We start from the raw sequence: 13,510 nt of genomic DNA on the forward strand, positions 1-13,510 counted from the left end.
GGGGTAAAGCTCAATAGATCCGCTACAGTAATAGATAGCAATAAAAGTTAATAACAAAAATTGTAGCCAACTTTGAGCTTCACATTTTAAAATTAATTAGAATGTCACAGGGTATTCGATAACATCGTGGCAGACCAAACTTATGTTTTTTTAAATGGAACACCCTATACAGTCGGAAAAATGAAAGAATACCCATGAACGAACATATAAAACACGCTCTATTTTCCTGTCACCGTGTCACAAAGAAAATTGCCCAGCGCAAGTACATGTAATAATAATTATTACATGTACTTGCGCTGGCCAATTTTTTGTATGACACGGTGACAGGAAAATACAGCGTGTTTTATATGTTCGTTCATGGGTATTCTTTCATTTTTCCTACTGTATTTTATCTTATATTCGAAATTTTAACTTCCCCATTACAAAAATATAAAGGTCTGTTATGTTATACAGGGTATTTACAAAGTTATAGCCAATTTTCTATGAAAATCGTAACAAGTTCAGCTCCCTGTATAAACAAAAATAAGCACAAGAGCAATGATTTATTGATGCCATATTTTTTTATTTATTGTCAAAACTTTTAAAAATGATTGACATTGCTAATTTTCTTTATATCGAATACAGGGTGAGTCCAAACGCAAGTACATTATTTTCTCAGTAATTTTAAATGGAACACCTTATATTTTATATCACTATTGAAAAGTACCATTATCATACTTTAGTTTGTATACAACATTCCCTATATCTAAATTTATTAGTTTTCGAGATATTTTCATTTTTCAATGGACCAGTAGCGTGGCCACCCAGATCACCAAAATTTAATAAACTGGACTGATTTTTTGGGGGTTACGTTAAGAATGAAGGTTATAAAATGTCTCCAACAACAAGGGAGAGATGAAAAATAGAATACAAAGTGTATTTCGAAGTGTTAATTTACAAATGCTTCGTAGTGTAAGTAACTCATTCACTCAACTCATTTTGAACACCTTATGTAATTAAATATATAAAATATTTTACTAAAAGTAGCTTTTAATTTTTTCGAAAATGTTGTATTTTGTGTTCATGTTTTCTTTTTGTAACATTTTTTTACTGATAAATTATTTTTCTTTCTTTATTTGTTAGATTTACATACAAAAGTAGTTTTTAATTGTTTCAAAAATGTTGTATGTTGTGGTTGTTTTTTTTTTTTTGTAAAATTTATTACTAATAAATTATTTTTCTTTCTTTATTTCCTACATTGTTACATTGATTACCGGATTGATAATCAGTAATCTTAAATTATCAGTTTTTAAAAATTCAGTCATGGCTTACTTAAAATTTGGAAAGATTTAGACCCCTAATTAATAATTTGCTCTGAAAAATGAAAATATCCCGAAAACTCATAAATTTAGACATAGGGTATATTATACAAAAATTACAGTACGGTAATGGTACTTTTCGATAGTGACATAAAATACAGGGGGTTCCATTTAAAATTACTGAGAAAATAATGTACTTGCGTTTTGACTCAACCTGTATTCGATGTAAAGAAAATTAGCAATATCAACCATTCTTAAAAATTTTCACAATCAACAAAAAAATATGGCATCAATAAACCATTGCTATTGTGCTTATTTTTATTTATACAGGGAGCTGAACTTGTTACGATTTTCATATAAAATTGGTTATAACTTTGTAAATACCCTGTATAACATAACAGACTTTTTTATTTTTCTAATGGGGAAGTTAAGAAGATTTCGAATATAAGATAAAATAGGTATAGGGTGTTCCATTAAAAAAAAACATAAGTTTGGTCTGCCACGATGTTATCGAACACCCTGTAACATTATATATAATTTTAAAATGTGTAGCTCAAAGTTGGCTACAATTTTTGTTATTAACTTTTATTCCTATCTATTACTATACTAGATCTATTGAGCTTTACCCCACTAATCAATCACCCTGTATTAAGAAAAATAAATATATGAAGAAAAAATTTAGAAATTGAATTAATGAATGTCATGCTACTATACCTTAATGTATTAGCTGAAGCTGAAGTTGCTGTAGAAGTAAGCTGAAGTAGCTGTAGAAGTAAGCTGAAGTCATCTAGAAGAGTAGAAGTTGTAGAAGAAGTTAGCTGAAGTACTCTATATTAATTCAATTTCTAAAAAAGATATTCTTCCATATATTTATTTTTCTTAATATGTTTGCGAGTTGGTGTGTTATGAATAGGGTGATTATCTAACTTGGTGTCTATTAGATTAGATTAGAAATATGCTTTATTGTCATGAAAAATTTAACAATTTTATAGACAAAGCTTGCAAGAAACATAAATAAGAACAAGAGCAAAACACAATTTACTAAAATTATATAAATCGTCACTATAAATAAAACGTAATCAAGTGAAATAAAAATCAGTAGCAATATATTGCAAAATTGAAAAAAAAATTGCTAATTGCGTAATCTACCTTAAGAAATTTAATAAGTTAAGCTGCTGCATATGACACTCAAATATATATTAAGATTCTACTTATACATAAGAATACTGTAATTTCTTAGTTATTGGTTAAGAAATTCTGCTATTGAATAATCTGGTCTTTCAGATAAATAAGGCTTTTGTCATGTTACGGAACTTAAGGAGAGATGCTACAGATTTAAGTTGTAGAGGGGGATGGTTGTATAGTTTTTTTGCTGAATATAATATAGATTTCTTTACTAAGTCACTGGGCGGGATCGGTAAATAGATGTCAAAGGTAGAATTTCTGGTGGAATAGTCATCTCTAGGTCTAGCTGGAAAGACATGTAAATGTTTACAAATTAAGCAAACAGTTTCTAAAATATTTAAAGAAGGTAGTGTTAGAATCCTGTGATCTTTGAAGTAGCTTCTGCAATGTGTTGTTCTTCTGAGGCCAAACATATATCTTATTGCTCTTTTTTGTAATTTAAAAATATCATCGGATTGGGCAGCTGTACCAGAATCCCAAAAAGGAAGACCATATCGAAGATGGGACTCGAACAAAGAAAAATATGTTATTTTGGAAGAGGCTAAATTCATTTCCTTCGAAACAGATCTTATTGCAAAGCAAGCTGAGGATAGTTTCTTGCTTAACACATCGATATGAAGGGACCATTTAAGGTTGCTATCTAAAAAAATACCAAGAAACTTTACAGAATCAACGATACTGATCTGGCTGTTATGAAGAGTTAAGGGTTGAAGATTTCCTCCTTTATAGGATAATGCTACTGTTTTATCTACGTTAAAAGAGAGTAAATTAGAATCGGACCAGGATTTTATTGTGAGTAGATCAGAAGTTATAGTAGCATGAAGAGTTGCGATATTTGAGTTGCTCCAAGTGATACTGGTATCGTCAGCAAAAAGAAAAACTTTTCCATCGATTTTTAAACTAGTGATGTCATTAATAAAGATAAGGAAAAGTAGAGGACCCAATACTGAACCTTGTGGTACCCCTATGCATTTGGATTTATCGTAGTTACGCGTGACATGGCAACCCTGACAGAAATGGTGGTGACATCTGGCGACTGTCTCAATTAAAATCAAACGAATTTATTCATTGCGTTGACCAACTATCCTTTTTTAAACAATGGTTTTACCTCTACTAACCGCCTGTTTTGCTCTTCACCATTTTAGGTTATCACAATCAATAGATAGATTGAACCAAGTATCCACGGCTCTTATTAACTTAGCGTATTTCGAACACCCAAAAGGAAATAACGATACCAAAAAGGAGTATGACATTCCGAGAAATCAGATCATTACCAAAATCGAAAATTATGTTGACGTTTTGGTACCTACTTATCAACTCCCAGTTAGCGTTAAGAAAGATTACTCTAATATCGTTGGTAAATATTTATTCTTAATATGTAGACAGATTGGGGACTTGTCAAACGTCCTCTTGTAAATTGGTAGTCATGATTTTCATAAAAAACCTCGGATAGTGGATATCTCTGGAAAGCCCATTGCTGCTGCCACAGTTAAGAAAATATCGTTGTTGATGCTGAGATTCGAACTCGTGCGCTCTGGTTTATGAAGCCAGTATCTTGCCGCTGATGAGAGAGCTTATTGAATGCTACGGGGTTAGTGGAATAATTTGTGTATGATGAGAGAGACAGAGAGAGAGAGAGAGAGAGAGAGAGAGAGAGAGAGAGAGAGAGAGAGAGAGAGAGAGAGATCAATCTGGCTCAAATTCTCGAGCTCGGTTCTTTTATTTAGTGCAGATGTATGTTTAAGAATATGGCACATTTCAGGGAAGGATCTCTTTCGATAATTTTGTTGTTTGTCCAGTATTTTGACGTTTGTGAAGTCAATCTGATGTTACGTACAAATGGCATGTTGTGCAAGGGCACAAGGTTTCGAAATCTTGATGTCTCTTTTGTGAGAGGTTAGACGACCTTAAAGAGAGCGGCTGGTGTGGTCAATGTAGCAGGAGTTGCATTCTGTACAGGGGTCAATGAAGTTTTGGATTTAGAAAACAATCTTCCTGTTTTGATGTTTTTAGAGCTATTTTATGGTGTTTAACAGGTAAGTTTTTGAGGAGTTAGTAAACTTTTTCGTGATTTATGGCAAGTATTAATAGAAGCATATTTTGTGGCTTATTCGGGGTGAACGATTGTTCAACTGTACGATGTTGAAATAGACACTAATTTTTCACCATTAGGTGCTTCTGCAATAGAGTGCCCAAAGCATTTGGAAAATAGATCTTTATTGATGATAGATATGGGATAGGAGTTATCAATGAGAATGAACGAGACTTGTACGAGGTTCTGTATCTGTAGAGTAGGGAGTGTGAGTCAAGTCCCACAGCACTTAAGCCACAATTGACCCATTGTACATCCTCCCAGGGGGTTGTCGTCCTTAGTTCATCATCCATCCTGCCATTTCCAGGAAGGCGGACAAATCACCTGGTGACATCTCCCCTATATCGGCAGGTGTAGGCCAAGGCTCGCCGAACCCATATTCTCTTATTGACGATAACTCCGGACATTCACATAGGACATGCTCGACAGTTTCGTCATCTCGTTCACACCTCCTGCATAGAGATGTGTCTACTAGCCCCAGTGTGTGGAGGTGTTTTCTTAGTTGGCAATGGCCAGTTAAAAAACCAACTGTCAAGCGTAGGTTTTTCCTGGTCATTCTCAAGTACTTTTCTGATGTTGACTTCCCAAGGTTCCTTAGTGTTACCTTGGCAAGTCTACATCCTGGCCCTTCTTCCCATCTTTTCACGGTTTGCGTGTGGGAGTGACATTTGACAATTTCCGCAATTGTTGCAGTTGACCAGCCAAAAAGATCACCAGGTCCTAAGAGTCTTAGGCCTGCTGCCTTCCTAGCTAGCTGGTCAGCAATGCGGTTGCCTTTATTTCCGTTGTTTACCCACCTCAGGATGATGTTGTTACCATCTGAAGCTTGGGCTAGTGATTCATGGACTCCATTACTAGCCCCCACCGTAGTAGGGCTGGATATATGCCGTCAGGCCCTGGTGACTTCAAAGGGGCGAAGCACGATATGGCCACTCTTATCTTTTCCTCATTAGTTAATGTTCTGGCAAGATGCCCGTCATTTGGTGTGGGTATGATTATTTCTTCCGTCCAGTTCGGTGCTTTTGAAACGCTAGAACCGGGGAAGTGTGCTTTCATCAGGACCTCAGCACTTTCGCAAAGGTTGGAAGTTTTGCTTCCATCTTCCTTTGTTAAACTCTCTGAGGTTTGATTGATAAATATCCCAATCCTCTTTAAGTTTGGTGCGTTTTGCTTTATTAAAAGAAGTTCTTGCTGTCTTTCTAAGGTGTTCCAGTTCGGTGCACCACCAAGAGTTGGTCTTGCGACTTTCCTGTACCATACTTATCGGATAGGATTTTTTTTAAGCGTAGCTTATTTTATTTTGGATAGATACCGTGTACCTTTCCAATTCTGTATTAGTTCCTGGAGTTAAAGCCTTTTCATTCCGCAGAGCATCTTCTAAGAGGCGGTTGTAGAGTTCTACATCCTTCCTCCTAGGGTCGCGAGATTTGATAAGGCTTTTTTACAGAATAATAATATAGGTCAACCAGCGGTGATCAGACATAGAGATGTCCTCTGAGACCTGCCAGTTCTGAATTTTATTAGATATTTCTGCTGTTGCTAGCGTGATATCTATAATTGTCTATTTAAACTGACTATTTAAGATATACAAATCTTTACTAATAATATAGTTATAAAGAGACTTACCTCGAGAGTTGTTATCTTTGCTGCCCCAGCCTAGATGGTGAGAATTCGAATCGCAGCCGATAATAAGTTCTACCTTCTGGCTGAGACAATGGTCTACCAGATCTTCCATCTCCTTTGTTGGTGGTAGGGTGGCTGCATCTGAGGGTAGGTAGACCGATGCTAGTATCAACTCTCTGTTTTTGCCTTTTCCTCATGGGCATTTTACTTTAACAGCAGTTACGTCTGAGGTGCAAAACTGCACCAGGGGGGAGGCTGATTTTTCTGGGAACATATATTGCTGTTCTCGGTTGTTGGTTGCTTGGTAAGCTGAAGATTTGACCATTTAGACTGCCAAAACCAGTTATTTTGGTCTTAATTATCCAAGGTTCTTGGATTACTACTACTGCATCCTCCTTTACATCTAGGTGGGGCAGAGTGACACAGAGTGTCGCGGTTGCCACTTTTTTGTGCTGACTTGTACGAGGTTATATTTATATCTAGTTGGGTGTGCAAGGTGGTAATTTAAGAAACGGTTGCTCGCCATTTGTTTCCTGTACCACGTACAGTATGTTTCTGTACCCAGTATGTTATCCTGTGTGCTAATGATTCACATATCTAAAGAAGCATTTTTTTTCTATTATTCTAATGGATCATTTTTATTAACTTTATATTTTTTAAGGTATTGTATCTTTTAAATCAAAATACAAAATCGCCGGTGGAGTAAATGTACCCAAGAGAATATTATGCAGAGGGACAGACGGAAAATACCACTCTCAACTAGTCAAGGGCAAAGACGATCTTCGTCAAGACGCCGTAATGCAACAGGTTTTTAACATTATGAACAATCTTCTGTCTTACAACAAAACCACCAAGCATCTGCGGATAAGGACCTACAAAATCGTGCCTTTATCTATGAGGAGCGGGATATTGAAGTGGGCCGATGACAGTATGCCCATCGGGGAATATTTGACAGGAAACGGAAAGGACAATCTCGGTGCACACCAAAAGTACAGGCCTACGGACAAGTCACCGAACACGTGCAAGAGTGTATTTTTGGTAAGTACACTTATACAGCTGATACCGTGATCTTTATCTTTGTCTACTTACTGTGGAATTTACCCGCATTTCTAATTAACGTTGATACTCTGCAATACTTCAATTGCTGGGATTTTGTAACTGTTTAAATATTTCCTTCCCATCTCTATTCTTAATAGTCTAGCCGCAACATAGGGGGTCCCATGGACACTTTTAGTTCGCCGCTATTTGATGGTGGTATTATAGGTTTTTTGGGTCGCTGAATCCAATGGAAGTGGTCAGGAAGCCCAAATGTGGTGCGTTTAATTGTTATTAACAAAATTAGGTGTTTTTCAGGAATTATTAGAAGCCCTGTAGATAAATTGATAGTGTTAAGGTCTTCTCTGGTGTATTTTTGGTCGTTGAATCGAATGCGACTAGTCGCGATTACTCAAAATATGTTCTTATTTTGTTAATAACAAAATAATAGTTTATTCGCCGAAAAGCTCGAAATGCGCTATCTACAGCAAGTTTGTAGTCTTTTTCATAGTATTTTTATACGCTAAATCGATTGCCGCTAGTCGTGATAGCTTAAAACACGTTCCGACGTTGTTATTTAAATTGTTGCAAAAATAACGGTTTATAGTACGTTTACTCACGGTTTTTGCTCTAAATTTTAAAAAACCACTTGGATTGACATGAAATTTGGCATACACGTAGCTAACATGTCAAACAAAATAAGTGATATTTTGCCGATGTCTGCTTTTACCCTGGGGGTGAGTTTCACCTCATTTCGGGGGTGAAAAAAGAAACCTTTAAAATGAGTCCGGAAGTGGATAAACTGATTAATTCTAAGCAACTTTTGTTCTATACAGTTTTTTCACTAAGTTAATACTTTTCGAGTTATTTGGTTTTTTTGTTGAAAAATGAACATATTCACTCGCAAATAACTCGAAAAGTATTGACTTAGTGAAAAAACTGTATAGAACAAACGTTGCTTAGAATTAATCAGTTTATCCAATTTCTGACTTGTTTTAAAGATTTCTTCTTTAACCCCCGAAACGGGGTGAAACTCACAACCAGGGTAAAAGCACACATCGGCACAATATCACTTGTTTTGTTTGACATGTTAGCTACGTGCATGCCAAATTCCATGTCAATCCAAGTGGTTTTTTTAAATTTAGAGCAAAAAGCGTGAGTAAACGTACTATAAACCGTTATTTTTGTAATAATTTATTAATAACAACTCGGAACGTGGTTTAAGCTATCACGACTAGTGACAATCGATTTAGCGTATAAAAATACTATGAAAAAAACTACAAACTTGCTGTAGATAACGCATTTCGAGCTTTTCGGCGAATAAACAATTATTTTGTTATTAACAAAATAAGAACACATTTTGAGTAATCGCGACTAGTCGCATTCGATTCAGCGACCAAAAATACACCAGAGAAGACCAGAATACACCAGACTATCAATTTATTTACAGGGCTTCTAATAATTCCTGAAAAACACCTAATTTTCATAATTTGTTAATAACAATTAAACGCACCACATTTGGGCTTCCTGGCCGCTTCCATTGGATTCAGCCACCCAAAAAACCTATAATAGCACCATCAAATCGCGGGAACTAAAAGTGTCCACGGGACCCCCTATGTTGCGACTAGACTATAACGTATATTTATAGATCATCCCAAACTCTTTTTTCAGTGCGTCACGCGTCAGTCATGCACGGAACTGAATAGAAAACTCGGTTTTAAGCGGAGACCAGAATTTGTTTTCCAATGTACGAAATCTTTAGATCTCCCGCTCTTTTGGATTTCGTTTTGTTTATAATAGAATCATGTCGCTGTTCCGTGTGTTGTAAATTATTTTTAATAATTTGCTATAACATGAGAGAAAGATTTGGTTTCGATTCAGTAAGCGCACCACGAATCGCTCGGAGGAGTGCAAGAAGGTGAAATGTGCATGAGCGAAAGTTGGTGGTCTCTGTATCGAAACTAAATCTTGAACTGTCTTTCTTTTCCTTCGTTTACTCACAAAGTGTATGAATCAAATTCGTTGGAGTTTTGCATAGATAAATTGACGTGCCGCGGAATGTAAATTGTAGATTTCCCACGTCTATCCATTTATCCTTCGTTTGCTTTGCAAAGTATAGAAAGCTCGGATTTAGGCTGTAGCCAGAATTTGTTTTCCGACGTAAGAAATCTTTAAATCACTTTCGATTTCGTTTTGTTTAAGAGTTTTTTCATTTATAATTTTTATTAGTTCCATTTAAAGATAAGTTCCATTTAGTCATAAAGGCAATTAGAAAATATAGAAGAAATTATAAAGATGAGAAGATACGGTCAACAGTTTTTATTCATTATATTAACGAGGACTTACTTTTAGGTCTTCACTGATCCGTTTATAATAATTTTTAAATTATTTACACTTTACACTAAAAGTTTTTCAATTTGTGTTTTGACTTACCCTGTATTATATTTAAAAAGTATTAGGAAAATCAACAGGTGGTTGCTTTTGTATTCCTTTTCAATTATGCAGGGCGTTGAACTTGTTACGATTTTTATCGAAATTTGGTTATAATTTTTTAAATAACTCTTTATAATGCAAAGCGCTTAGCAATGGATGGAAGTCAAGCGTGTTTTAAATTTAAAATAAAATATAGTGTGTTTCATTAAAAAGCATATTTGATGCGGTACAGTGTGGTGTCAATCCATGCCAAGTGGTCCAATATAAATTAAGATGGTTGCTTGACTATTTTTAATATTTTTTATTTTTCTACCTTTTAAACTTCAGTCTATAGAGACTACAGAATTCCATTTATTTTATTTTTAAAAAATTTAGTTTGCCGATGACGGACATTTTTGTTAAAGCGTATCGATCATTTTCACGGAAAAGATGGCTTCGCTCTTTAGCCAATATTTTCACTGAGGTTTGTCCTAGAACAATAAATCAAAAACCAAACTTTTTAGAAAAGTATGCTCTAAAAAAACGACCTGTAGCATTATTTAATTTCAAACTACCTTTAAGGCCTTAAATGAACCTCATAGTTTGAAAAGGTAAACTGATAAAATTCCATTTTCAGCATTTTTTTAACAGCATAAGGCAAACATTTTTTTCTGCAAAAGGCATACGTACATACTTTAAATAAAAAAAGTTTGAGCTTTGACACTTGAGTAAATTTAAAAAAAAAATCTCAAAAATGTAGTTTTTTGAAAATTCTCAAAGTTTGACCCATTATATCTCTGATGGGCACGGATGAAAAAATTTGAAATTCGGCTGAATGTTAGCCTCTAGCAAGTAGAATAAGGAGTAAAAATTTGGAGTTGCAGACTTACCTCATATAGGAGTTACAGGCTTGAAAAAATGGTCGAAAATCAAAATGGTCAAAATTTGAGCGTTTGCGGACAGGGTAATTAAAATTGAAATAAACTGTCTAATGAAATAAAAATTAATATATTTTCACCAGATTTCACGATAAATACAAATTTATACAGGGTGGGCCAAAGAAAACAGTTCACCTTGATATTTGGCAGTTATTGGATTTTAAGGGAATACCGAAACAGGTCGATTTTTATTTTTAAATTACAATTTTTTTATATATATTTCATACGTCTCCATGACGTCATCAATCTGGACGTGATGACGTAATCGATGATTTTTTTTAATGGGAATAGGGATCGTATGTTATCTCATTTGAAAGAGTGTTCAATTCTCTGTAGTATAAACAATAATATAATTTAATTATTATACAGTGCTAGTCAAAAGTCTGTACCCCCCCTCGTATCTTTTGACCGGTTATACTTATAATAGTGAAATTTGGAGGAAGGAAATGAACGGACGTAGGCTTCTTAACTAGTCATGACAGGTGACGTAAAAGTGACAGATGACTTTACAGCGCCACTGTGACAGATAATTTTAAATGGTACCCTATGGTAAGCGACACCTCGTTTGATAGGTATTGAAAATACCTATTCAGCTATACTAATTTTGTTTAAGTTTAAGCTCATTTGGATGAATAAATGAAATAATATAAACTTGTAGTTTCGCATTTAATTAATAAAAATTCAAACCTCCGCCTATGGTTACTTGTCAAAAAGGTTGACGTTGACGTAAAAACTACTAGAGAGCTGAAAAATGTCAACTTTTTTGACAAAATAACCATGGGCGGACATTTCAATTTTTAAGAATTAAATGCGAAACTACAAAGTTATATTTATTTCATTTATTCACCAAAATCAAAATCAACTTAAACCCAAAAAAATTAGTATGACTGAAGAGATATTTTCAATACCTTTCAAATGAGGTGTCACTTGCCATAAGGTCCCATTTAAAATTATCTGTCACAGTGGCGCTGTAAAGTCATCTGTCACTATTACGTCACCTGTCATGACTAGTTAAGAAGCGTACGTCCCTTTATTTCCTCACTCCAAATTTCACTATTATATGTATAACCGATCAAAAGATACAAGGGGGGGGGTACGGACTTTTGACTAGCACTGTATATAATATATATTTAATAATAAATGGTATTATTATTTATACAGGGTGGCCAAAAGATAATTTTTGAATTAAATTAATTGACACAAAAAGAAGAAAAAAAAATTATTATTTGGCAAATAAACATTGCTTTTCGCTTAAATTAAATGTTCAAACTGTCAAGAGGTAGGTTGTGATTTAATTTAAGCGAAAAGAAATGTTTATTTGTGAAATAAACATTTTTTCTATTTTCTGACAGCAGTAAAATGTATTTTTAGTTGACACAAGACCCCTATTCCCATTTAAAAAAAATCATCGATTACGTCATCACGCTCTGATGGATGACGTCACATAGTATGAAATATATCCCAAAAAGTTGCAATATAGTAAAAATAAAAATGGACTTATTTCGGCATTTCCTTATAATTTAATAGGTAACTATTGCCAAATATCGAGGTCTACTCTTTTCTTTGGCCCACCCTGTATAAATTTGTATTCATTGTGAAATATGGTGAAAATACATTAATTTTTATTTCATTAGACAGTTTATTTGAATTTTAATGACCCTGCCCGCAAACGCTCAAATTTTGACGATTTTGATTTTTGACCATATTTTCAGGCCTGTATCTCCTATATGACGTAAGTCTGCAACTCCAAATTTTTACTTCTTATTCTACTTGCTAGGGGCTAACATTCAGCCAAATTTCAAATTTTTTCATCCGTGCCCATCAGGGATATAAGGTGTCAAACTTTGAGATGTTTCAAAAAATTACATTTTTGAGATATTTTTTGAAAAAATTTACTCAAGTCTCAACGCTCAAACTTTTTTTATTTAAAGTATGTGTACGTATGTCTTTTCCAGAAAAAAATTACAAACCATTATCAGCTTGCCTTATGCTGTTAAAAAAATGGTGAAAATGGAATTTTATCAGTTTACCTTTTCAAACTTTGAGGTTCATTTAAGGCCTTAAGGGTAGTTTGAAATTAAATAATGCTACAAGAAATTTTTTTAGGGCATACTTTTCTAAAAAGTTTGGTTTGTGATTTATTGTCCTAGGACAAACCACAGTAAAAATATTGGCTAAAGAGCGAAGCCATGTTTTCAGTGAAAATAATCGACACGCTTTAACAAAAATGGCCGTCATCGGCAAACTAAATTTTTTAAAAATAAAATGAACGTAATTTTGTACTCTCTATAGACTGAAGTTTAAAAGGTAGAAAGATAAAAAATATTAAAAATAGTCAAGCAACCACCTTTGGACCACTTGGCTTGGATTGACCCTGTGATGAAACACTGTATGCATTTATAATTAATTTTAAAATGTGAAGCTTGTTCTTGTGCGATCAGTACTCACCTGAGGGACCTCAGATGTTTGGATTCAATAAGCGTCTCTGTAAAGATAATAAAGTCGACTTAACTAAGTAACAAAACATACTCACATTACATATTAAGGCCCATTTATACATACCCGGGCCGTGTCCGTTCCGGGTCAGTGCCGAGTCCGGGTATTTTTAATGCAATATTTACATACAACCGGGTTGTGGCAGTGTGCGTACCGGGCCGAATAAGAGAGGAAAACGTTATTACATATCTCTGTGTAAAAGATAGTTGAAAATATTTCGGCTTGGATAGAAGATCTCACCACACAATATCTATTGCTTGTCTGTTTTCCAGCAGTCGCGTTCACAAAACAATAAAATTGTGTTTATACAAGTCCCTGCGATCCGTGTCATTTTCGTGCATCGCCAGTGCCGACAGCAAAAATATCGGCTGGGATTAATTTCAGTCCGGGCCCGGACGGGCCCCGTCCGGGCAACGCCAATGTATAAATAT

At 34.7% G+C, this 13,510-nt stretch overlaps 1 protein-coding gene across 1 annotated transcript in view; it reads left to right on the forward strand.

Moving 5' to 3' along the window:
* Positions 1 to 13,510, forward strand: part of LOC114332584 (serine-protein kinase ATM-like) — a 144,589-nt gene that overhangs the window by 109,721 nt on the left and 21,358 nt on the right. The window contains exons 28-29 of the mRNA XM_028282413.2: positions 3,629 to 3,840; positions 6,860 to 7,236. Coding sequence (XP_028138214.2) covers positions 3,629 to 3,840; positions 6,860 to 7,236 — 589 coding nt within the window. The remainder of the gene's footprint in view (positions 1 to 3,628; positions 3,841 to 6,859; positions 7,237 to 13,510) is intronic.

Source organism: Diabrotica virgifera, chromosome 5 (assembly GCF_917563875.1).
Source record: "Diabrotica virgifera virgifera chromosome 5, PGI_DIABVI_V3a".
Taxonomy (NCBI): Eukaryota; Metazoa; Arthropoda; class Insecta; order Coleoptera; family Chrysomelidae; genus Diabrotica; species Diabrotica virgifera.